This window comes from Arvicanthis niloticus, chromosome 1, assembly GCF_011762505.2.
Source record: "Arvicanthis niloticus isolate mArvNil1 chromosome 1, mArvNil1.pat.X, whole genome shotgun sequence".
Taxonomy (NCBI): domain Eukaryota; kingdom Metazoa; phylum Chordata; class Mammalia; order Rodentia; family Muridae; genus Arvicanthis; species Arvicanthis niloticus.
In genome coordinates, this window is record NC_047658.1 from 118,546,772 (window position 1) to 118,572,541 (window position 25,770).

Consider the following 25,770-nt stretch of genomic DNA (forward strand, 5'->3'; position numbering starts at 1 on the left):
GTATTTGTTAAGGAGGAACATTACCCACCCCGGCCCAACGCACAGCAGTCTATGTCAGTTTGGCTGTTCTGAAACACTAGTTGGCCTTAAACTCAGAGAGATCTGCCTTCTTCGGCCTCCCCACTGTTGAGATTAAAGGCATTTGCCACCTAGCCCATCTGGAAGGAACTTACAATTTGCATTTACATATGAGGAAACTGAAGCTTAAGGAGTGCTCCTCTAGGGAAGTGCTTCTATGTAGAACTTTCTGGATTGATGGAAGTACTCCAGGTGTTGTCGTTGGCCACAGTGGCAGCTGAGCGTCTGAAATATGGCTCTGGGGACTGATCACCTGACTTTTCAGCTTTGTTTTATTTTAATTATTTTGAGCTTAATTAGTTATGTATGACCATGGTAGTATTAGGCAGTACAGTTTCAAGCTCAATAGGGTTCAGAGTTTAATGAGAGTCACTCTTTATTTTTCCTCAAGACAGGGTTTCTCTGGGTAGCCCAGGTTGTCCTGGAACTCACTCTGTAGACCAGACTGGCCTTAAACTCAAAGATCTGCCTGCCTCTGCCTCCTGTGTGCTAGTATTAAAGGCCTGCACTACCACCACCCAGAAAGAGTCATACTCTTACTCCCTGCTACCCTACCTGATATTTAATCTGAAATTACATAGGGGTGAAGCCATTCCGTCTCCTGTTTTGATTCTCACCTCCATCTTGCCCTATTACACAGCATCTCTCCTAATGATTCCTTTGCAGTCCTCCCAAATAATTCTTCATAAAGCAGAAGTCAGATCATACCATGCCTTGAGAAAACCAGTGGTTTCCCCTTGTACGCCAACATCTAAACCTTTTGCCCTGGTTCTGAAACCTTGGCTCATCAGCTCTCTCTACTTGAAACAATGACCTCAGCTTCAACTTCTTTCTACGTGGCTCACTAAGCCAAGGTCACTACCAAGACCTTCTGTCATCACCCAAACATGCCAGGCCCACATCTGCCACAGGGCCATGGCACGTGTTGGTTCATCTGTGATGCTTGTTCCCAAACAGCTGGTTCTTCTCAGCCACCAGGCCTCCGTGCACACATCATTGTTCTTTCCAAAGCAGTTTACACCACCTCAGCCTGTCTCACCTTCATAGGAATGGAGCTTTGCACGGAGTTTCCATTAGTCTCCTCGAGGAAGGCCTATGAGGGCACTGATAACGTCAACACCAAAAAAACAAAAACAAAAACAAAAAACCCTCCACCACCTGGCACACAGTAGATGCTCAAAAAATATAGGTTGAATGTATGGAGAATGGCATCTGCAAACTTCAGAATTCTAGATCCCAGCCCAGTAAATCATCGCAATACAAAGTGGTTCCATGCAGAACCTCAGAGAACCCTTAGGCATAGCTAGTCAGAACCAGAAAGCTTTACCCCACTGTACCACTGTCTGGGAAAGATGGAACTGAGCAGCCTCCTGCCGAATGGGGGAACGCACCTATAGTCAAGGTTCCTGGGAGGCTGAGGCAGGAGGATTGCAAGTACAGTGCCAGTGGGGGTTGTTACAAAGTCAGACCCTGTCTCAAAGCAGCACACACACAAAACAACAACAGCCCAGAAGCCTGAAAAAACTTACTATTAAATCAAGATACTATCCTAGCCAGCCTAGACCTTTTGACTCTTCCTGGCAGTGGCTGCCAAACTAAGGTGGGACACAGCCCAGCTTTGCAGGTAGTCGAGTGAGACCCCACGAGCTCTCCTATCCTCCCATCTGCCTCCCTTCTTCTCAGTGGCCAGCATGGGGGAAGGGCAGCCAGAGCCTGAGCTCCAGATGTGGCCCAGTCAGCAGGCTTGTGGTGGCCCTCCGAGGAGGGTTTGGGGGAGGGGATGCCTAGGCTGGCGGGTGCCTCACAATGAGGTTTTGTCCCTCTGGGGGCGGCTCTCAGAGCTGCCTCTCTTAGGTATATAGAGTGGGATTTTGCTGGAGGCCCAGCTGTGGGCACTGACCACAGCTCCCTCTTTCCAGCCGGGCCCCACCAAGTGGGGGAGGGGGCCACACTGAGCGGTCCATTCTTTTCCAGCTCATGCATCCAGAGGTTTGTCTCCTCTGCAGACTCCCCTAAGACAATTGTTATTCTGCACTCCAGCCCCTCCTCCAACCAGGGTCAGGCCTGCCTACAGACAATGTGAATACCCAGTCATCTCATGCAATTTTCAAAGATGGATTTATTTCGTGAGTTGCCTGGGACCACTAGAGAGATGGCATCCCTTTGAGAACGCAGCTATCTAAACATCTTTTCTCTGTACTTCACACCTGAGTTCCACACCTAAATGTCTACTGTCTAAGGGTGGGCTGGTGACTTCAGTGTTCATCTTGTCAGTTCATCAGGGGCTGAGGATGGGGAGATCCACCACATTATCAAGATGATGAACATTTTTAAACTCCAGGGTAGCCCTGAGGTTGGTTAGACCAGGCAGATGCAGGTCCCTTTTAATCTCAAGGGAGCTGGTCCAACTCAGAGGACTCAGACCCTGCCAATGTCCCTATTCCACTAGGCCACAGAGCAAAAGAACAGTCATACCCAGGGCCTCTCATGTCTGGAGACTCGGGTGAAAGAAAAGGCTTAGACACCATGATGAAGTTGGGGGTCTAAGCACAGGTGGGCTTCTCCCACAGCAGGGAGGGGCTGGGGCTGGTAAAGGAGCCTAGGGAGATTTTTGTACCAGACTTTGTCATCTGTGGAGATGGTTGCCATCTGCTGTATGACTCTGGGCAAGCCACAGTGTCTCTCTGGTCATTTGCTCTGCTTCTCCTCCATTAGGGCCAGGATCACTGCAGACCAGTGAGAGGGGAAACCACTATTAGGTGAGGGTAGCAGGCCAGGAGGACATATCTCTGGATTTGGTCCTACATCTGTCTGTACCTCTGGTATAATCTTCTGGTGTTCAGAGGTTGCCAGGGGGAGACAGCGATAGCTCCTCATCATGTGGACTCATACTAGACTTGGGGGCAGTTTGAGCAGGAAGGAGTTGGAGTCAAGGCTTGCCTGGGCCAGGGTATCTACACGAGGCTCTGCAGGCCATAGTGGGACTAGTTGGAGAAACAGTGCCCCCTGCTGTGTGAAAGATTCAGGACCTGAGGCTGGCAGGATGCTCAACAATGCCTGTCATTTCCCAGCCTCAGTGCTCTGGATCCAGGCCTAGCTGGGGTCTCTGTGGCCGCCCAGATGTTTATCCTCCCCCAGAGGAGCCCTTAATAGAGCTTGTGGCTTCACGCTTCAATGCTACCCTTCTGGGATCCCCATTCCTCACAGCATAGGGTAGGGAGCAGAGGGTGGGTGAGCATCGTGAAGCCTGGTATTCCAATTGCTGTTTCAGCATCTGGGGTGGGTTACCTACCTCAGAGTCTCAGAGCTCTCCAGGAGGGCAAAGGACTACATGCTACAAGGGTGTGAACCCTTCCTCAGAACATCTCACATGGGCAAGATTCATGGAGTGGTTGCTTTCACATGTGGGGACTTCTGCCCTCTTGATATAACTCAGTGCTATCTGGGGCCTGGACACTGACATGGCAAGAAGCCAATGAAAAGCACAGGGCCCTCCCTAGCCTAGTGAGCCACATCTGTCTTTTATTTTTAAGTTTGTATTGTGTTTATGTATGTATTTGAGGGGAGGTGGTGGATGCCCCTGTGCATGCATGTGGAGATCAAAGGACAGTTTCCTGGGAGTCACTTCTCACCTACCACATGATTGCTGGGGATCCAGGTGGTTCCACTTAATGACAAGTGCCTTGACTTACCTGCTAAGCCATCTTGCTGGCCTAGCACTTACATGTTAACAAAACTTTGGGTGCACAAAAGATTCAATCCTTAAGTTTCCCCTTCTGTTTTCCGGCTTGTCTAGGAGATGGTCTCAGAGGTCCACATTCCCTTACCCTGCTGTGATTCCCCATCCTGCCTCCATCCCCGCCTGAAGAAGAGAGACCACGGGAGGCAGAGGTGTGCTTCTACATTCAGTTTATACACAGCTCTATACAATATACAGAAAACTTTATATACAGATATATTCATAGAATAAGCTATATTAATTTGTCTCTTCTTTTTACAGCGATATTAGTGTGGATCTTTCATACATTAGGTACAAAAGGGGGATGGGAGAATGGCACGTGGAGTGCAGAGGGTTCATGGGGGCCTGCCTGTTTGCTACTAGTTGCATATGGAAGTCACCCAGATCCCTGGGAGGGCAGGCCAGCGCACGGCTGGAGAGCTTGTGCTGAGGGTCTGGGGGACAGTGTGGGAAGTCAATCTGAACTGGGATGAAGGGGGTGGCTCAGACCCCCCCAGATGTGGCATGGAGTGAAGGAACGTGCATCAAGCCCACCCTTCTAGGGTCAGGCAGGGAAGGGACGGGGAGGGGTGGGCTGTCCCTTCCTGTCTAGGGCTGAGTCCAAGCCTGCCCCAGCCCCAAGCCTGTAACACAGTATGGCTGCAGCCTTGGGGGTGGGGGGTATGTCCCTGATGGCTCAGTCCTGGGCATAGGGGCACACCCTAGAGGGACCCCCCAGACCTACCCTGACAGGGGAAAAGAGTTAAAAGGCCAGATCCACAACTCTCCTTGTGCCGGCTGGGGTACTTGCTGGGTTATTCCTCTGATTTAAAATTTTTGTCTAATATTTGAGTTCTAAGAACCAATGATTTTTATCTTACTTCTGTGCTAGGCTGAGGCACTGCCTCGGCAGGGGACAGGGTGACTAGGAGTCTGTTGGGGGTGGGGGGAGTCACAGGTCACAGAGTAAAGGGAGGCCCAGCTCCCAGGTCTCTGTCCTCATCTTTTAGGGTGGATAGCTATCCAGACCACCCCAGCTGTGGGGGTTAGAGTTGGGACTCAGGCCCAGATACCAGTAATTATGAGGTGGTCAGGGGAACCTAGGCAGCTAAGAATTCCCCCTAGGGAATAGGGCTAGAGTGGAAGGGACCATGCTTCCAAGGAGACAAGGGCACAAGGGTGGGCAGTTGCTTGCCTGCACACCCCAGTGACTGGCTTGTCCCAAGGCTTCACTTCACAGGCTATATTCTTGGCAGGTTAGGAGGAGCAGGAGGCAGGCAACGTGCAGAAGGCGGGCAGCCCTCTGCAGCCCCTTTCCTCAGGAGTGGTGCACATTCATGCACATGCACACACACACCTGACACTACCATGCACAACCTCCCCCCTCCCCCCAGCCTGGGGAAAGGGCTGGGTTCCTACCTCCTGAACTGCTTCTCCAAAGCATAGGAAAACCTATGAAGGCCTCAGGCTAACCAGGGGCAGCCCCTGAGTCTCGGGCCCCTCCCCTTGGCAGTGGGCAGGGGTTTCCAGCCAGGTCCCAGAGTACCCTACTCTTGGCCCCTCTTCTTATGGGCAGGACACAGTGGGAGTTGGAGCCCAGACCCAGAAAGGAGCTAGGCAGCCAGGAGAGCAAGTGGGCAGAGGCATGTTTGGTTTCAGACCCCAGGACCCAGAGCTGTCTAGGCATGGTGGGGTAAAGAAGGGGTCAGGCAAGACGCTAAGGAGACAGGGCTTTGGATGCCTTCTTTCTTCCCAGGGCCCTGACTCTGCAGCCAGGGGTGATGTGACAGGAATGCCCACCACCCTTTGAATGGCCAGAGTCCTGGGGGTAGAAGGTGAGCCAGGAAGCCAGGGAGTGGCAGGTAGGCAGGCAGGCCCAGTGGCCAGACCCATGAAGATAAGGGGCACCAGGCAAAGAAGGGGCATCCCAGACCCCACCTCCCTTCAGGGCCCCTCTGGTTCTCAGGTCCCACTCAGAGGGGACAACTAAACACATGATTGGGAGTTGGGGCTTACAAGCCCAGGATACAACCTGAGCCAAGCCCAGCAGATTCTGTAAACACATACAGCACTGCGGGCCACCTTGGTGGGGATCACCCCAGGGGGCTGGCCAGCAGGCACCAGATCTGGGGGAAAGTGGCCAGAGCAAGGTGCCAACTTGAACTCCATGTGAGAATATGTGGGGGAGGGGGGCTGCTTTCTGCCGTGGCTCTGGGAGAGTAGCTGGAGGGCAGTGACAGGAAGCTAGCTTGCCTAGTGCCATTCCCAGAACAGAGATACCATGCTGGCCACACAGAGGAGTCAGGCTGAGGGCCAAGGATTGACCATCCAACCTGAAATCTCCCCCCTGTTACCAAAGCCACCCCTGTTTTTCCCAGACATCTTGGTTCTGGGGGTCCTAGGCTGAGGTAGGGATGCGGACCCCCTGCTCAGCAGCAGTGCTCCAGGGCCTGAGACCATTTGGCCTCTGGGAGCCTCTCCCCAAAGCTACTGGGCCCCGAGTAGCCATTAGGTACCACAGGGCCTTGAGTTCTGGCTGGGGAGGAGTTGGCGGCCACTGCCAAGTGCTAGCGTGCTGAGATGACCAGGTCATCCTGCTTGGTAGGGCTGGCCCCGTGGCCTGTGGGGGTGGAAGTCCGGATCTTGTCTGTGGCCAGACATTCCTGGCTGCTGAGGCCTGTGGGTGTCAGGTCCATGAGCTCCCCTGAGGAGCTGAGTGGGAAGGAGGGTGAGAGTGAGATGCCAGAGGAGGGTTCAGCAGATCCTGCAAAGAGCCTGGGGGGCTTGGGTACCAGATTGGGCTCAAATTGAGCCCGAAGCAAGATTTCCTGTTGGCTGGGGGACTTGGGGCCCTCAGTGTAGTCACTAGTGGGGCTCTCAGGCACCATCATGCAGTAGAGATCCTGGAAGGAGCTGCTCTTGCTGTCCAGGTTGAAGAGGCTGTCAATGAACTCGGCGAATTCTAGCACCTGAGGGCTGGGTGAGTCCCCCAGGCGCCCATTGTGCAGGGCCAGCTCTCCTCGTGGGGCCACCCCACCACCCTCACCTCCACCTCCTGCCTCCTCCTCTTCATTGGTTGCACTTGGTGGTCGCTCAGGAGTCACACCCCCGCTGCCTAGAGCTGCCTCCAGGGGCTGAGTGTCCTGCGAGTGCTTGGACAGACTGTCAGCTGCCAGCAGCTCTGTGCGTGAGCTTAGTGATGGGTTCTCCTCTGGAATGGCTGGGTCGATGTAAAACAGGTGGCCCTCATCACGCTCCAGTACTGCATGGAGGCTGGGTGAGCCTCGGATGCTACGGAATCCTGAGGAGCGGCGTGAGTCGAAGCTGTACAGTGATTCAGTGTCTGAGAGGCTCTCCATGGTGGCCAATGGTGCCCGCCGGGACTGCAGCTCTGCTGCCAGTCGTTCCTGGGTGGACAGCAGCAGCAGCTCTACAGGGTCTTGTCGGGCTGCGGATGCAGCAGCCACTGGGGACAGCAGCCGCCCCTCAGAGAAGCCCTCAAGACTCATCTCAGACTGAGACTTGCTCCTGTAGAGAACAATAAGAGAAAGATAAGGGTCAAAGGGCAGATGAGACTGACCCTACTTCCCAGGCTAGAAGGAAGAGGAGACAAGGACAGAACTGTTAAATCGTTTGGGGCAGGGAATTCTGACTTTTGAAAATTAGCTCAGTGTTTAGAGAGATGGCTCAGCGCTGTAAAAAGCACTGGTTCTTCCAGAGGACTTGAGTTCCATTCCCAGCACTGACGTGGTGGCTTACAACCATCTGTAACTCCAGTTCCAGGACAGCCGACACCCTCTTCTGACTTCCAAGGGTACCAGGCATGTACAAGAAGCACAGGCACACATACAGGCAAAACACCCATACACAAGAAAAATAAATTTAAAAATAAATAAAAATAAGGATTGGAGATATGGCCCAGAGGTTACAAGTGCTTCCTGCTCAGTCCTAGATACATGAGTTCAGATCCTACCATCCACAGCAGGCAGCTCACAACCCCTAGTAACTCTAGTGCTAGGGGATTCACACACACGCACGCACGCACGCACGCGCACATAGACACACACAGACAAATAATAAAAAATAAATCTAAAATAAAATGAAGTAAAACCAACTCATAAGCTAAAACAGAAAATAAAAGGCAGAAGCTAGGTGGACAGATATGGGGTCCTAAATGGCTTAAAACCCCACCAAGAGCAATAAGATCCCCAGAGGACTCTGGGCCCTACACATCCATACCTATCTCGGTACTAACAGAAGATTTAGGCATCAAGAGATTGGATGCTCTGGCTCAGTCATGAGGCCACAGTGAACAGGAGACAGAGGAAAGGACAGAGAGACAGGGAAAGAAAGAAAACAGGGAGGAAGAGAAGAAGGATTCTGCCACCAACTCTCAGGCCAGCACCTTCCGGTGCCTCTTGTATTCCTTCCTCACCCCAGGGTTCCCCCTACATCTCCAAGGGTACAGCCCCATTCTGGACAGTAGCAGCAAATTCTGGAGCCCCTTGATCTGTTGGGAAGGAAGGGGGAGTTGGGAAATGAGTGGTTGCCTCATGAACAATGGGCAGGGATAGACCCTGGGTTCTTCATGGAGACATGTAGCCACCACAGGAAGCACACAAGGAGAAGTGTAGGGGGTCCCTACCAAGCAGTGATACCACCCCCCACTTCTCAGCAGCTGGATACAGGGTCTGGGAGTCAGGGTCCCAGCTAGACAGGACAACCTTCCCCAGAAAGAGCCTCTACTCTAGAACCTGTGATGAAGTGTGTGTACATCTGTGAGTGGATGTGCACCTTGGTTCCTGTCTGCAGCTGGACCACATGTTCCTGAGTGCTGTGGGTCTGGCACAGGAATAGCCATTGCATTTACATGTCTACCTGTCCATGTGTGCCCACAGCAATGTGTGTTCTGTATGCCTTGGTGTGTGTCCTGTGTGGAGTATGCTGTGTACTTACGAGTAAAGCCTGTCATAAACTCTAACATATATACACATCTGTGTAAACACTTGGGTATATATCTGTTTGGACTAAGTGGGAATGGGGAAACTGGTGTTTGGGTCTGTGGTGTATGTAGGTCTGTGTGTGCTTTGAAACCTCCTATCCTACCTGGGAAATCCCAAGACACTGATGGCAAGGTAAGAGACATCTGTAGCAGAGTGAGGTCCTGAGCAGAGATTGGCTTCTGCACTGGGCACATGGACACAGCTTTGGGGATACACATGGGCCCAAGAGGCACAGAGAACACATGGATGTACACATGCACAACTATGAAGACTCTGAACCCACACTCCCTTGGGGTGGAATGGGGACACAAGATGCACCTGACACTGCTGTTGCGATGCTCTGTGGCAGGCAGCTCCAGGGCCAAGCCGGTGGGCAGAGGTGGCCCCGTGGGCAGTGGCTGTTGCTGGAAGATGAGCTCAGGAGTGAGGTCTACCTCAGTGGGGCTCACCATGACCTTTGCAGCAGAGAGCAGTGCCGTCTTTCCCTTATTGTAATTCTCCAGCACCTGGGAACAGGATACAGAGGCCTGGTAGTAGATGGGTGGCCAGCCCAGCCCTATGGCTTCCCAGACCAAACAGTCTGATAGTTTAGTGGGTCTCCTTGCCACTCATGGAAGGCCAGGTACTTGCCATAGGATGCCTGTCTTTAGAGAAGCCAAGTTGGAGCACTCTCCTCTTTAGTCCTTCACGGGCCCATGCTGGCCCCACTTGAATATATATCTGGTAATGGCCAGCTGGCCTTTAGGGCCTCTCAATTCAGTCTTTCTCAGAGATAGGCCCCTAGGAATGTCTTAAATTCCCTCCTCCTTGCCATGGGGCAACACGGTGGCACGTGGAAAGAGCCAGGAGTGTGAAGTGGAAAGACTGCAGGTCTTCCTTACTACCAGGGCCCAGCTGGGGACTGTGGTTGGGCTGGCTATCACCTGAGTCTCTGGCCCCTGTCTTTCAGAAGGGATCCAGGGACTCAATCTAAGGACACCCACTGGCCCCGCCTGAACTCACCTTATTGAGCCCTTCCATGACCACATAGGGCAGGTGCTCATGGAGCATGGCTGGTGAGATGATCACCTCATTAAAGGCTTTGTTGTCTCCCCAGATGGCAAAGTATGTGGGCTCCTCCTGCTCACAGCAGCTGGCACAGGGGTAAGGGAGAAAGGGGTCAGGAGGCTCAGCTCTGTGTACCTGCTTGGGGATCTACAGGCTGGATTTGGAGGCCCTGTCTACTCTAGGCAGCATGTGCATGTTCCCAGGCCCGGCTACTTTGCCTGCAGCCTATGAGAGGCTGACAAGGAGCCTCAGCTGCAGTCCCTACAAGGCCTCCCATCTGCTTTTGGTCTAGGCTACCTCTTTTCTTCCTGGGCAGGGCTCAGCTCCTCAGATTTCTGTCAAGAGGGACAGCCTGTGTTAAGAAAGAGAGCCCAGGGCCCAGGGCTGTGTGAGGATGAAGCCAGAGAGGCCCACCTACTAGCACACTGTTCTTGTTCTTGCCTTAGTCCCCTTCTTGGCCCCATGTGTCTGCCAATAAACCCAGGGACACTGAAGTATGAGCTAGCCTAGAACCAGGTTGGTGCTACAGGTCATCTACTCCCAGATACACCAAGAATAGGGATTGCTTCAGCCTTGGGAGACACCAGTGAAGGGCTGACAGTGGGCACAAATCAGAGGCAGGACAGGCCTCAGTTTGACCCAGCTGGACCTGCCAGGCCTGGCTGCCTTCGGGACGGGTCCTGCTTCTGTATCTGATGAATACTTGGGCCTGGCCCTGTGCTGGGTAGATGCTGCTTCAAAGGACTAGGCTCCTTTAGGGAGACACAGAATCAAATTCCTTCTGGAGATGGCTGTGGACCCAGTCTTTGGTTCCCTTTCCATGGCTAGAAGCTGGGGGAACTTTTCTATGGGGGGACTCTCCTGGGCTGTTTTATCTATCTCTGTCCAGTTGTGAGTGGCTAACTTAGTAGAGCCTGGTCCAGTTCTCAGCAGCCCCTTCCCTGAACCCACACCTACAGGAGTGGCCCAGACCCCCATCAGCACCTACCAGCACTGTTCAGCAGGATGGTTATGGACCACGTGGATGATGCGGCCAGGTGGGTAGAGTGGGGTACTAGCCGAAAGGGCGATGGTCAAATCACTGGGGTGTGTCCAGAGCCGTGTGCTGGCCAAGGTGGTCACCTCCACCTGATCCTCAGGCAGCTCCGACTTGGGGATACACTTGGTGGCTCCCACGATGATCCGCCACTGTATGGGGCCATGGAGGGGGGGGCAGAGCTGAGCAGCTCTGGCTAGGCGGGTAGGATCAGGGTGCTTGTAAGGAAGGGCTCAACAGATGAGAGGAGAGGGCTGGTGGTGGGGCAGTGGCTGGAACATTAGTGGTACATGCCCACCTGGAGAGGTAGAGGCTGAGGTGTACAGTGGCCAGATGGCCACTAAGATGCCAACAACAGGTGACACAGAATTGTTGCATTTCAGAGCTGGTAAGGGCTTGGAAGACTAACCAAGCCCTCATCTAGTGGGTAGGAGACATACCTGGCGAGGGGAGGGATCTGTCTAGGTCACTGTGCAAGACAGAGGTAGTATGACCCAGCTGGACCTTCTGGGTGATATGCCTCGGTTGAGCCCTGTGAGAAGCAAACACCGCTTCCAAGGACTTACAGGGACACAGTCTCATAAAGCTATTCTGACCCAGGGTCACCTGCCACCTGACTCAGGGTCCTTTCTACCAGAGGGTCACAGACACCAAGGCTAGGAAGACCACATATAGGCAGCAGAAGGAGGGTGAGGACCCACCTAGGGGTGGGGAGACATCTCATGGAGCCCCCACTGACTGAAAAGGGCCTCCTATGGTTGGCCTACTCCAGGATGCTTGGAATAAAACTTTGTCTCACCCCACCTCACCTGCCTAGCAGTGAAAGTCTCTGCATACAAAGGGCTCCCCAGGATTTTCCAAGTCCTGGTGTTAGAACAAGCTGGCTCTCTCCTGGCGCCAGCAGAATAGCAGAACAAACTGAGCCATACCCTCCACTTGGGGCAGCAGCCTTCCTCAAGTCTGGGCAACCTCAACAGGTCTTTCCCTGACTGCTCAAAGCACCGTGCCTCAGGGACTGCCTTCCTCACACCAGCTACATGTGGGAAAAGTCCTGAGTCCAGTAATGACACCACGACAGCTTAGTCTGTGAGCAAAGTTCCTTCCACACCGGGGCCTCAGTGTCCTCACAACGCAAGAACTGGATGGGTTGAGCTTGGGTACCGAGGGGTCTGACAGCCTGAATCACCCATAACAAAGCTGTGTCCCTGGGACCAGTGGGGAACAACAAGAAGGACAGCCAGGACTTCCCAGTGGTCAGGGAGCTAGTGGGAGCTCACTTTGGGCTTGGTGCTTCGCTGCAGGACATCCAGAAGTTGCCGTCGGAAGCCTTCTAGCTGGGAAAGGCCGATCCTGTGGAAGGGGATGAGCATCAGCCAGGACCAGTCATGGACTAGGAGAGGGACAGGAGAGGGGGCAGTGGGTCACTTAGGCCCTAGGGACAAGGTGACAAGTCCACCTGGGTCATGATATAGAGGAAGCGTGCAGGTCAGAGAGGCCACTCAGGGAGGTATGGTACCTGCACTGTCTCTGTCTTCTCACCACAGGGCCACTAAGAAGGGAAGGGGGCACTAGAGTCCTTAGGAAGAGGGTGAGGGGGGGCTGAGGGAGAGGTGTGAGTGCTGAGGCGTAGGGTGAGAGCTTGCTAAGAGACTGCAGCAAGAGAGATGAACTTACCTGGGAACAAGGTCCTTGCCCAGAACCACAGCAGTCACAAACTCTTTGGAGTACTCCATAGCATCCTCACTACAAGAGAAGTCAAGGGAAGGGGCTCAAGCCCAGAGCAGGGCCTTGGTAGGAATGGCCTGACTCTGCACCTGGGTCTTGGTTTTCCAGGGAGCTCATAGTGCCAGGCTGTGCTTCAACTTCTGCCCTTCCTGCCTGTGTTTTACCACGAGATTTAGGGCAGGGGGTCCACCAGAGATGTTAAAGCCCCCATCCTACCACCACAGTGCTTCCCTAAGCCAGTCCCAAGCATCCTGTGATCAGAAGCTGGGCTGCCCAGTCCAGCCACCAGTTCCCAGTCCTTGCCAGCCCAAGTCAGCCCTTGGCTCTCGGGGGTCCCAGTTGCTCCAGCCAGCTCTGAGGCCCCCAGCTACTTACCTCAGCAGGCCTCCTGGTGGGGAGTAGGCGAAGCACTTGAGGGTCGGGTACTGGGGGCGCAGGAGGAAAGAGAGGATGGCAGCTGTGCCTGCTCCCAAGGAGTGGCCTACCACAATCAGGCCATAGTGTTTGGTTCCACGGCCCTGGGGGACCAAGAGATGCCTGAGAACCCTGCCTCAGTTTCCCAGCTGATGCTGGGAGGATGAGAGGTCTTTTCAGAGTCCTAGGATCATGGATGCTAGGGCTGAAGGAGAGTCAAGCTAGGTCCTCACAGAGCAAAGGCTTAGTAAGACTATTTTTACAAATTCCCACTCATCCGATACAGGTTACAGCCTTGCTCAGAAATTCCCTCCTCAAGGAAGCCCTCCCTGATTTTCCAGAAACAATTTCCTGTCCAAGGCATTGCCCTCAACCTTTGACCACTTTGGTGATTACAGTTATAATAATTTGGTTACCTGTCCTTATTCCTCCTTCCTAACCACTAGTCTACAGTGTGAGACCTGGGAATGGGGGGCTGAAAGCAGGAGTTACCAAGTAGGCAGTAGTTGCTGGGCTGACTCAGGCTGCCGCCCAGCTTAGGTGCAGTCTTCTCCCTCCCTGTAGCTGTTTTTTTGTCACTAGTCTGTAAAATCTCTTGCAACAAGTGGTCCTGACCACAATGCTGGCACAGTACACATTTGGTAACTGGGATGCAGAGTATCGAGAAAGGATACTTTGAGAAAGGGGGTCTGGTAGGTAGAATGGGTGAAGCCAGCTAGAAGGAGCTGGGAATGTGGGAGGGAGGGACAGCAGCTAGTGTTCAGGGAAGGGGGTGTCACCATTCACCCCTCCTCTCCAGGATGGAATGTCATGGAAGACTTACCAGGTCTCTCCCAAAGGCCTGGGACAGGACCATCTCCTGCTCCAGCTTCTTCTTGATGTACTCAGCTGAGAGTACCATGCCCTGGGTAGGAAGAACAGAGCAGGGCTGTTGGGAAGCCTCGGGGAAGCCAGTAATCTCGGCCAGTGCCTCTTCCATCCCTCAACAAATAGGCCGCGAGGGCTGGTGGGTACTTCTTTGGCTCCATTTTCAATTGCATTTTCCAAATGAGAAAATGGAGGTTCAGAGGGATGTCTGCCTGATAGAAACAAGAGTGACATCTTCCCCAGCTGCCTGCCCAAATACCTCTAGGGACAGTCCCTGAGTGCCCCTTAGTGGGCAGGCAGACTAAACCACATCCTTATGACTGATCTCTGACAAGGAAAGAGCCCCTGCTAATTGCAAGCACCTGAGTACTGTCAGGGAGGGGGGACAAAGGTGAGAGAACCTCAGGGTGTTGAAGTTGATACCTTGTGGCCCAGCCAGGTGCCTCGGTGTCCCTCCACAGGGAGGCGCTCAGCATCGCCTGTCAGATCAGTCAGGGCATCCTTAGGGAAAGAAAGAGGCAGGTAAGAGGTGTCTGAGGCGAACAGGCAAGGGCCGCAAGTACTGGGGCCTGTGGAGTAGACACATGGGCAGCTTACCTTAGGGGACAGTGTTCCCCGGATGCTGATCACCACTTTCTTCTTGTCATGGTCCACAGCTACGTAGAAGGGAGTTTCATAGACCTAGGAGTACCAGCTCATGAGCCTAAGTGACCCCAGAATGAAGCCAGACTACGGTGGTAAAGCTCCCCATGGGCCACAGGGTCCCTGACACCTGTCAAAGTCAGGGTTCCTGGAGGTCACTGAGGGGTCTTTGGAACCTGGCCCTTCCACTCCACTCTGCCTCATACAGACCTGTGCTCAGTCCAAATGGCTCACTGCCTCTCCCCAGTGCCTTCTGCCTCTTCCAGTCCCTTAAGGCTGGGCCAGGAGCCCCTAATACTGGATGAGATTGGCATCTATTTCTCCACTTAGTCTGAGGCAGTGTGGATTTCAGCACCAAAGTGGAGGAGGCCACCTCTAGACTACACACGAGATGATTTGGGCCTGGGTCCCCAGTGGCCTCCAGAGGACTTGGGCCCAGCCTGGCCTCTCACCGCATCATGACAGGAGGTGTAGACAATGTCTACAGCAGTCATGTTCTCATCCAGGAAGTGACGTCGGATGGCGATTGCGTTGCAGCCACAACAGTTGTCTTCCTCAATGGTGACCCCAGGGGCGAACCGGGGACGTGCAGGGCAGAGACAGCACCTGGAATGGGGTGGAGAAAGCTCAGGGTGGGTCAGCACCCGTGGGGTGATTGTTTTTCTTTCCATTCTCTCTGGAATTGGCTCCAGGTGGGACTTCAGCACCAGCCTGTCTGTCTCCTTGAATCACCCTTGCGAAGCCCTGGTGATCTTTGAGTGGTCAAACCATGAACCAGTTCATCCCAGTCTCCTACACACAGCACTACATGAACTGTGAATCCTCCCTCGTGGCTGCAGACCTCACCACTCTTCTCTCTTCCCAGGCTGAGCCTCCTCCAGCTTGTCCTTCATTTTCAAGGTCCTGGGTCTAGCCTGGACCTCCCTCCCCCTAGCAGCCTAGTTCTTGTGTTTTCTATAAGTTCACTTAGGACAGCAGCAGACCCACTGCAGATCTCCAAAGGCACCTTACTGGACTCCTACGTGGCACCTCCCCTTAGCTGTGCTGACGATCTCTGGAACCCCGACCTATTCCCTGACTATCTTACCAGCTCCTCCCAGTCACCCCACACCAGTGCACTTTGTCTTCACATTTAAAACCAAACCTGCCCACTGTCCTTTCCCATCCTCTTTGTTTGAAGTCTGACCTCCTTTCTCTTGTCTTCCCTTGCCCCCACACTGCCAACTCAGTAGCACAGGGAGGGACCCTTGAAGATACATCAAGCCACTGTCACGTTTCCTCTTAGGATCCCACAGAGATGCTCCCTTTGTCATCACAGAGGTCTGAGTTCTTTCCAGGCTCTGCCCCATCTGACCTCATCTGACTGACGTCCGCCCACTTCACCTACACCACTCTTACTTTTCCTTCCTCTTCCTGAACAGCTAGCTCCCTCACCAGATTCTATGCACATACCCTTTAGTGTCCATCCAAATGTGAGCCTGCCTACAGTGAGGTCTACTCTAGGTACCCCTCTGACAGGACCAATCCTACCTGACCTCTGGTCTAGCACTAGTCAGCTATGCCTCTCCATAACATCCATGTGCTCCGCTGACCTGCCCCAGAGTCCCTCATCTGAGTACTGCCATGGCAGCTGCTACACAGGGCAGGGTCTGCTCTGTGCTAGTCCCAGATGTTTCACCAATCACGAAGCTTGTCAGGCATACAGGACACTCCCCAGGGTACATGAGCCAGGGCTGAACTGCTCACTCCACTGGGCATGAAGGCAGGATGGGTTGGAGAAAAATAAGCATTTGCTTCTCAGGCCACCAGAGGGAGCCAGCACCCAACAGATTGGGTACACGGAGCTGGGGGCAAGTATGACCAGGCTGCCAGCTGTCTTGAATTGACTTTCAGTGTTAGGTGTTTGTCTCTAAGAAGTGACTGTGGGACTTCCCAACAGGGAGAGGCCTCATCAAGAAACCTCAGAGTCAAGCCAAGACTTGAGCTTGCCTGAGCTTTAGATCAGGGACTGCCCCATACATAGGATACAACACACAGGACACTCATCCCAGAGCTGTGCCTGGAGAAGCCATCATGTCAAGTGGTGGCAGGCTTGGCTCAAGGTCCTACCTTCAAGTCTTCAGGAAGTTCCCTCTACCCTCAGCTGAGTAGAAGGCTCAAATGAGGTAAGGGAGTGGCAGGACTTGGGTTCAAATCTTTCCTGCTATATCGTGTTCTGATTCTGTAACCATGGTTCAGATAAACCTTGGCTTTCTCCTGTCAGAGTCAGCACTGACTACTGCTTCCCAAAGCTACTAGACCCCTATGCCACGCCCTTTGTCCTGCTCCACTCTCCACACAAAACAGGCCCTTACAAAGTGGTGATGTGCCCAGCAGTGGTGGTGCACGCCTTTAATCCCAGCACTTGGGAGACAGAAGCAAGCAGATTTCTGAGTTTGAGGCCAGCTTGGTCTACAGAGTGAGTTCCAGGAGAGCCAGGGCTATACAGAGAAACCCTGTCTTGAAAAAAACAAAAACAAAATGGAGATGTGTCACCCACTGTAGCAGACAACCAAAGTTCAGGATCTGAGAGTCCATGAAAGTGACAAGCAGCAGGCGGATAGCAGATGCTAAGTTCAGTGCCCAGCCATCTCTGTCTCCAACTATCCCCATACTTTGTGGCTTTGTTTCCACCCCACCCTAGGTTCATTCTTCCAAGAGTCCCCGACCTGACTGTGCCCCATCAAAGCTGAGGACTCTGTCCTCTGCCAATTCAGTACTGGCTCATGGAGGTGCTGATATTCCCACTGTCCCCAAAGCACTCAGAGCCCCATAGCCAGTGGCTCTGTGATTCGGAACTGTCCTATGGGTTGATAGCATCTGCTAGAACTGGGGAAACAGGCTCCTGAGAAGCATAGAGGGCCCACCTAAGCAGAGGCCTAGAGGCTCCCAGACCAGAGCTCATCTTGAGAATCTTGCCATCCAGACTCAGTGTCCCAGGATTGCAGGGGAAGTGACAAGCACGTACATTTGGCAGAGATGGGAGGAGCACACAGTGACCTGCTCCTCTCTGATCAGCTAGGGACAGTGAGAACAAGGTCCCAAGAGCCACCAGCTTTCTCAAAATGGAGGCACTATGGAGCAGGCATGGATGCTGTCCCCTCTGGGAGGAGGCATGGAGGACAGAGGCACTGGCTCATTAGGTCAGCTTTTCTGGAACAGGAGCCCAGGGAACTGTCCTGCTTCTGCCTGTCATGGACTGAGGACGGAGACACCATAGAAGGACAGGGTCCTTCCAAAGCCCTTCTCTGGCCCACTTAAAAGCACAGAGCCCCACCCCTCATCCACAGGGGCAGGGCTGAGGGTGGAGTCAGCTGCAGGTCAGATCTGGGTCCAGCCTTTTTTTCTCTACTCAGAACTTTGTGCCAAAATGCCTGCTTGGTGCATTTCTAGAGACTTCCATAGAGTGGGCCTATTTCCCAAGAAAGTTCATTCCTCTAAACAGGCAGCGCACAGCAGAGCAGCCAAGAGACGGGAGATGTGGGCAGAAGGGAATGTCTGTAGGGCAGAGGAGGGCTCAAAGAAGAGAAGAAAACTAGCAGGGCAGACACTACACTATCACATCTCAAAAACAGATGTATCAACACCCCATTTCACAGATGTAGAAAGTGAGGCTCACAGAAGTGCACTGACTTGCCCAAGGTAGCAACTGAAAGTTGGCCTGTATAATTCCAGTCCAAGGAGGAAGCAGGAGGAAGCCAGAGACAGTATGGAAAAGAGGACACAGAGGAGGTAGGGGCAGGACAGCAGTTTCAAAGCTCCAGGGGAAGAAGAGGGTACCAGTTCATCACTGCACCCTCCCTCCAGCCTGTGCTAATGTGGCTGGGGACTGGCTGAGCACTCACGAGCAGGACCGCGCCAGCTGGCAGAGGCCACAGGTGGGCTTCCTCATCAGGTACATGGGCCAGCCATAGGCGGCTAGGGCAAAGAGCATGTAGTAGCAGACTTCTTTGTAGCGTAGCATCTCGTGCTGAAAGACAGGATGCAGAGGGTGATGACTTCTGCCCTTCCTGCCTGCTACCTCAGCCACCACCAGTCCCTGAAGTGGGAGCCTGCCTACCTGCTCCAGTTGGGGACAGTTGCTGGGCTCTAAGGAGGAGCAGTCCCTCCAGATACTAATTACATTTGTCCAATTATCTCCCTACACCCAGGCCAGCATACTCATGAGATCTATCCTACCACTATTGTCTCAGAACTTATGATCTGGGGACAGAAAACCATGTGGAGCCCTGGCTTGTTTACCCACCCACCCACCCACCCCAACCTCAGCAATCGGGCCAGGGAACGTAACCCTGTGAAATCTTAGGGCCTGAGGCTGGGAGTGTCTATGGGCAGCCAGATGAGCCATACTGGGCATGGAACCCGGTCACCGAATGTCTCTGGCTCAGGCTTGATTCACAGAGTCCCAGGTTCCTGAGGCTAGGATAGGCTGTCTCCCTGAGAGTGGGATCCTGTTAGAGAAAGGTGCCAGTTTGAAACCCAGGAGTCTGCCACCCAACAGCTGCCCTTGATGGTTGGCATCAGTGCTAAGAGCTGTCCAGAAGCTGGGATGGCAGTGTCCCAGCAAAGCCTGTCAGTCCCCAGCCCCTGGGCACCAGGACTGTGGCACTTAGAGGGAATTAGTCACCTTGTAAAAGTTAAGGAGGGTGATTAGTCATCTTGTGAAGTGAAACAGGTAGGCCTCAATCAGCACCCTCTGCCTGCTCTTCAGGAACTCAGGAAGGAGCCAGTAGCCGCTGAGGCAATTACCCTGGGTGACAGGACAGGGAGGCGGGGCACTGGTAGCCTCTGCCAGGTGGCAGGTGCAGACTCTGCACCTCCCCCCAGGGGGTGGTAAGAGCCAGCCAGGCACGGCCTGAGTGAGTGGTGGGCAGCTGGCTAGGGGCATGGACTGTATGTGTATGTGGCTGGTAACGTGAAGTGATGTCTGCTTTGAGGAGACAGATGCCTGGGGCTTTTCTAAAGACACAGATCCCCGAGGGCCAAAATTTTTCCAGTCCTGTCTTATTTGGCATCAAGTTTCCAGCGCCTTGCTGGCCTGAATTTAGGATGGGTCAGTTCCTCCTCCTGCAGCTCTGGGTTCAAGGTATGCATGCCTAGGGCATTTTATATCTGTCTTGAAGGCTTTGAGGATGACAGGCTTACTCCAGGTAGCAGAGAGGGGCAAATGAGCAGGGATGCACCTCAACTAGTTTGCCTCTTCTAGGCCAGGCTGACTGTTCCTGCTAGCAGCTGTGGTTCCACTCTCGGCCACACTGGCCTGGGCTGTGCCTTCCTTCATACCATGGAACCCACGTTGCCTGTACACATGGGCTTTCTACTAAAGGTGCTTGAGGAAAGTTTCTATTGCTAAAAAGGCTTTTTAAATGGCAATGCCATACCCCGCTGCCTATTATGAGGGCAGCAGCAGCAGCAATAATGTCACAGCTCATCCCCATAAAGCACTGTGCAATCTCCAGAAGCAGGGGTCAAATGTCTTGGAGCTTGGTTAAGAGATTCATGGCCCTGCTTATTGGAACAGCACAATGTAAAAGCCCTTGAGGGCCTGATCTGAGACTCCCTGGACAGTTGAGCAAGAGTGGTGGGGTTGCCTTACACCATGTAGTTGTGGGGAGATACAGAGAGGCACTGGAGAAGGGAAGAGGCTCCACTCACCGAGTTCTTGAGGTCGAGGTACTTGGTGTTTCTGGTCACTGGCATCCCAGACAGGAAAGCCAAGATGTCATTGTTTGCCTGGAAAACAGGCGCGGTAAGATGGACAGTGGTCCAGATGTAAAGATGAGAAGAGAGTTCAGTTTCAGCCTGCTTCAAAGGTCTGAAGGAACCATGTAGCTTGCAGCTCTTCTAATCTCCAGCAGTTTTCCAAAATCACATTTCCCTATTTTTTCTAGTTTTCTTCATTCTACCCAGACCTTCAGACCCCAAGGGATGGTCTTGAGCCATCCAAGAGGGAAAGGGATTTTGCGTGAGATGCACAGAGACCAGAACTATCATGTTGATGAGGACAGGGGGCCAGGGCAAATTTCAGACAGAGGCTGAAGCACTGGAGTTGGCATTGGTCATTGAGCCCCAGTGAACAGGACATCCTCAGAGGCTGGCCTCAGAAGCAGCCACATGTGGTCCAGACAACTTTGGTGGAAGGTTTCAGCTAGGACAGCGGATGGTGATGAGCAGTAACAGTGGCCCCGGGGGCCCATGGGTAGAGGATGGCAAAGCATCTGAAGTAGGGGCCCACAGGAGAGCTAGTGGGTACTTACCTCATCCAGCACCGCATTGCGCTTGGCTCGCTGCCGCTGCCTAAGCAGCACCAGGCCAGCAATGATGTCGGAGGGCACGATGTCGAGGTCACGGAAAAATTCAGCAAAGAGGTAGGCAATTTCTGAGTAGGCATCCTGTCAAGCAAGGCCCAGGAAGGCAGGCAGCGATGGCGGGGCAGCAGGAGAAAGGAGAGACCATGAGTGAATACCCAGGGCAAGTTTACCAGAAACCTACATGATCCTGGGCAACTTTGTCCTCAGGTGTGCGGTACCTCCATACAGCAGGAACCTGGAGACCCTGCTTTGGGCTCTGTGCCCTTACCATCGCCACTGCTGGCCCTTCCTCCACCTCCCAGGTCTCCTCTCCACTGAAGTCCTACAACTCATGCTACCTTTTGCTCACAGGTGCCAACCTAGACTGTTACCTCTTCTTTCTCTACATACCCAGGATCGAGGTCCAGGCAGCCCTTCTCTAGAAGAGAAGCCACACAAACTATTTGGCTACCACTGCCCTACCAGCTGTAATCCTGGAAATCCTGCTAAATCTCCCAAATCTCAAGCTTCCCCTGCTTCTCAGCAGCCTCAGCTCAGTGGCCCCTGTAATGGGTTTGAGAAGTACAATTTCATAATCGGTGGCCTCTCTGGCTTCGAGTTGGCCCTGGGCCTTGGAAAGAACAGAGGCAGACAAGCCCTGTCTGCTGTGGTCCTGGGTTTCCCCTGCCTCTCCTATCAGGAGAGGGCAGAGTGAGAACAAACTCATGGCAATTGAATCTGTCTCACCCACCGGGTCTCATCCTTGAGTGCCTGGCAAGTCAGGAGAAAAATGCCAGTGGCGACCAGCTCAAACCTCTAAGGGGCCACATGGAGCCAAATACCGCTCAGCTGCCCAGCTCAGGGTGCCAGGTTTGAACATACAGGCATTTATGTAAATTCTTCAAAGACTAGCATTCAAGTATAGTTCTTTGGCAACAACATACAAGGTGGAGAAAAATCGCTCTTATGGGCTCTGCCCCTGAGCTGTCTGTGTCTAACAGGATCATGCTCCGGGTTCATGTAACCTTTACATTAGCTTCTTACAACATCCCTGAGCCTGTGTCTTATGGGAAAATGAGTGTGTCTACACAGGCCCAGGTAAGCCTGGTTTCCACCTCCAGGGCTCCCTTCCCTGCCCTCTGCCGGGTACACCTGCAGCCAGGTCTGGACCAGGATCTCTCAGGCAGCCCTAGACAGCCCCATGAGGTGCTCACCACCTGCCAGGGAACACTAGAGCTTCCTTTCTTAGGTACTCAATCTAAGGTCCCTGAGGGGTGCTGTTAGGGAGGGGCCACTCCAGGCTTCCCCAAGTGTCTGAGGTGGGCACTTAGCTATCTTCGTTGGGAAGGAGTGGTCTTCTGACTTCTCTAGCTCTGCTACCTAGCTACTACCTAGCTGTGGGATACTGAGCAAATCATTCTGTCTTTCTGGGTCTCAGCTGACTGATCTGCAAAATGAGGGGTGGGGTTAGGTGAGTTCTAACCCTCCTACCCTGCACTGAGGGGTCCATTCTCCCCCTTCCTGCTCAGAGCTCAGAGCCACTGTCTGCAGAGCTTGCTCCTCAACACTATGGGTCTGTCCACATCTCAGACTTCAGAGATGTGTGCCACCCAGCCCCAGCCTAAGCACTCAACAGCACCCCAGACCTTCCAGATCCATCCACTGCTGACCACATGGTACTTTTCTTTGAAACTAAGCCATGTTCCAAGGGCACCAAATCAGTCATCAGGGCTTTCTGTTTCCACAGTGAAACAGGTGAATGTCTGTTTTGCAGGGTGGGGCTGTACTTCAGTGAAAAGGCAGACTGTTTCACAAGCAGGCTGTCACTCTGCTCACAATGCCCCACCTCCTACCAGCCCCACCCACTAGCATTACCAGAGGAGTGAAAGGCACTTGCATGGCAGAGAGAGGACCTGAGGCAAACAACTATGGGTACTTACTGACTGGGAATCCTTTGTCCGGGTGCAACAGAGGAACACTTTTAGACGGCGGGACCAACTGGTGGCCTGACCTTCCTCTAACCGGTGCCTATGAAGGTAGACAGTTGACATGTGTCAAGTCTTGGATCTGGATTAGAGGAGGCGGCCAGATGTTATAGAAGTAAAATGGCCTGTTCCCAGGAGACACCAAAGAGCTCTCCAGTGGGCTTGGGGAGGATAGGCAGCAGGCTAGCTACAGCTGAGTGGCTAGTGACCCAGCTGCCAGTCAGCCAGGGTATTGCTAGCCAACCTGGTGAGCAGTGGAGGTCCTCACGCTCCCCAGCTGCTGTCTGGGTAGGGCAGGTACACATGGTTGCCCCTGTCCCTTCTGTTCTATCTCCTCAGGTCAGGTGGGGAGTTAGGGGCACAGGGGTGAGTGAGCAGAGAGAACAACAAGCTACGTTCTCAGGAGCGCATCTACATCCTGGGCACCTAGGAAGCTGGTGCGTTTTGAGCACAAAGATAATGGCTCTGATGTCACTGGTGTTGGCTCATTCCTTTAATCCCAGCACTTGGGAGGGAGAGGCAGGCAGATGGATCTGTATGAATTCAAGGCTAGTCTGGTCTACAAAGCAAATTCTAGGATAGTCAGAGCTACACAGAAACTCTATCTCAAAAAGAAAGAAAGAAAGAAAGAAAGAAAGAAAGAAAGAAAGAAAGAAAGAAAGAAAGGAAGGAAGGAAGGAAGGAGAAAAGGAAAAGATAATTACCCTGACACTAAACTCTGTGAATCTCAAAACAAAGCCAGAAGAGGCTATGACTGGGTTTTAAGCAATGTTCTGTCCCCTTAAAAGCCTGTCACTGAGTCAGGGGCAAAAGGCAAGGGTGGCACTCAGATGCATTCAAGACACTTAACAGTCATCAGGAATGACACACTGTGCCTCTTGGCTCGTATGTGCAGCCAAGAACTGCTCTCCATTCCTTTAACCCTGGTTACATAGGCAGCTGACCAAAAAGGAGGCACCGGGAGGGGCTAGGGAGGATGCAAGAGGCCAGCTGTCCCAGGGACCTGCAGTCCCTAGAAAATGGAACAGCCTTGCATCCTATACCAATACGCATCGCCCCGGGGCTTGATGAAGAGAGAGTGAAGCTTGGTTCTCAGGGCCTCATGTACGTTTTGCTTTCTGATTCAACAGGGATTTCAAATGCAGAACGAGAAATGTCCTCCCCAGCCTCTGGCCAGATGGAAATTCTCACGCCACTAAGAACCGCACATGAACACCAGGGGGCAGATGATCCAGGGTTGTGTGAGAAGCTGACAGGTTGGTCAAGTGCAACCACCTGAAGAGGCTCCTGGCCATACCAGAGACACATATCAAGTCTGGACAGGAAGTTCATGGACCCTGACAGCCCTATCTGTTGGGAGTCTCATGGTGTAAAAGGGGACAGACATTCCTTTTACAAAAACCCAAGGTCAAGCCTCCTGGGATAGAGCCGGGAATAACACCCTCCCCCAGTCCCCACCAGATTTAACTGGAAGAGAAAGGACCAAAACTTAGACACACTCCCGGCTTTCAGAAACCAAAATAACAACCATATGGCAGCCAGGGTGTGTACGTCCCTGCCCTTGGGAGTTGATAGCTTGAAAAATGTCCCTGTTAGAAAAAAATGTTAGTTTTGGAGCCAGTGGAGGACAGGCAGGCAGGTAGTCAGCCTGAAGAAGCCCCACAGCCAGACTGTGCCCTCCAGCCTCTCAGGAGACCTGGAGAAACCACAACAGGTCAAGAGCCTGCAAGCTATGGCCTCCACAGGGCCTGGAAACCACAGGGAGCTTCTTAATTAAAATGACTGAGCACCAACCCTGCTGTACCAGTCTGAAGCCCCTAAGGCAATCACCCAGAGTCAGAAAGGGAAGGAGGCTTTCTCCAGGGCCCAGGAGCCCAGAAACAGGTCTGTGCGGCAAGTGCTCAGAGCAGGCAAAGTGGGACAGGGGGCGGTGGCCAGCCGCACAGAGGGAAAAATGGGCTGTGGAGCCCTGGCTCCGAGGCCTGACATCTCAGGCTGGGAGGAGGCCAGGCCAGGCATGGGTGTGGTACTAGAGGCGGTGACAAGTTGGTGGGCCGACATGGAAGGTCTGAGGCATGAGTTGGGGTGGGGTCAGGCCTGCTGGGCAGGGGTCTTGGCAGCCTGTTCCCCTGGGCTGGAGGTGGATGCCATTCCACACCCTGCCACTGTGGCTTGGGGCAGTGACTCAGATCCCCCATCTGTAGAAGAGGGTCTCACAGCTGCTCTGGGATAGCAAAAAGACTGACTAATCACAAAGGGCTAAGCATGGGGCCTGCCTTCCAGGAGAAGCCTGGCTGTGGGGACTATGACGACTCATCCCAAGAGCCCTTGCTTTCAATAAAGAAGTCACCATGGCCATGCTGGATACCCTCTTCTCATTTTCTCTGCCATTGCCACTTCTTTTAAACACCAGGAGGAATCTCCTCCAGGAAGTCTTCCTTGATGAACTCCTTACAACCTCTGAGACCTAGAGGCAGCCTCACCTAATGGTTAAGTAAGGGCTCCAAAGTGAGGCTGAGAGCTGGTTCCCAGCTTCACCACGTAACCAGGCAACCATGTGAACTTTGGACCTTGGTTTCTCCACCCCCATTACAGGGAGGACCTGGGTTGTGACTCATTCCGAACAATACTTCTGTCTTCTGCTGTTGCCATAACCGAGTATGTGTCCGGGTGCTGCCGCTGAGTGGCTTGCCATTAACTCAGCCCTTGCCCACAGTGTTAATCACTCGGTATAAATTATCTCACTTAAATCTCACAACAACATCCTGAGCCAGCAACTGCTATTCTTACTTTTTTTTTCAGATTTTATTTTTTTTTAAATTTTTATGTTTGCATTGTACCCACATGAATAAAAACTAAAAAAAGGGAAAGATACAAGTCTCACTTTTAACATTGGCAAACTGGTTGAATGAATTGTATCAGCTTG

The 25,770-nt window shown here is 53.1% G+C and overlaps 1 protein-coding gene across 4 annotated transcripts in view; it reads right to left on the reverse strand.

Moving 5' to 3' along the window:
* Positions 1–3,970: 3,970 nt before the first annotated feature.
* Positions 3,971–25,770, reverse strand: part of Dagla (diacylglycerol lipase alpha) — a 58,679-nt gene continuing 36,879 nt past the window's right edge. For all 4 annotated transcript variants that reach the window (XM_034522504.2, XM_076917114.1, XM_076917118.1 and 1 more), the window contains 15 exons: positions 22,800–22,887; positions 20,827–20,961; positions 20,225–20,302; positions 18,415–18,539; positions 14,983–15,136; positions 14,486–14,569; positions 14,312–14,389; positions 13,845–13,925; positions 12,983–13,125; positions 12,557–12,625; positions 12,160–12,232; positions 10,835–11,034; positions 9,802–9,931; positions 9,118–9,305; positions 3,971–7,324 (listed from right to left, as the gene is read on the reverse strand). In XM_034522504.2, the coding sequence (XP_034378395.1) occupies positions 6,364–7,324; positions 9,118–9,305; positions 9,802–9,931; positions 10,835–11,034; positions 12,160–12,232; positions 12,557–12,625; positions 12,983–13,125; positions 13,845–13,925; positions 14,312–14,389; positions 14,486–14,569; positions 14,983–15,136; positions 18,415–18,539; positions 20,225–20,302; positions 20,827–20,961; positions 22,800–22,887 (2,587 nt within the window). In that variant the 3' untranslated portion in view covers positions 3,971–6,363. The remainder of the gene's footprint in view (positions 7,325–9,117; positions 9,306–9,801; positions 9,932–10,834; positions 11,035–12,159; positions 12,233–12,556; positions 12,626–12,982; positions 13,126–13,844; positions 13,926–14,311; positions 14,390–14,485; positions 14,570–14,982; positions 15,137–18,414; positions 18,540–20,224; positions 20,303–20,826; positions 20,962–22,799; positions 22,888–25,770) is intronic.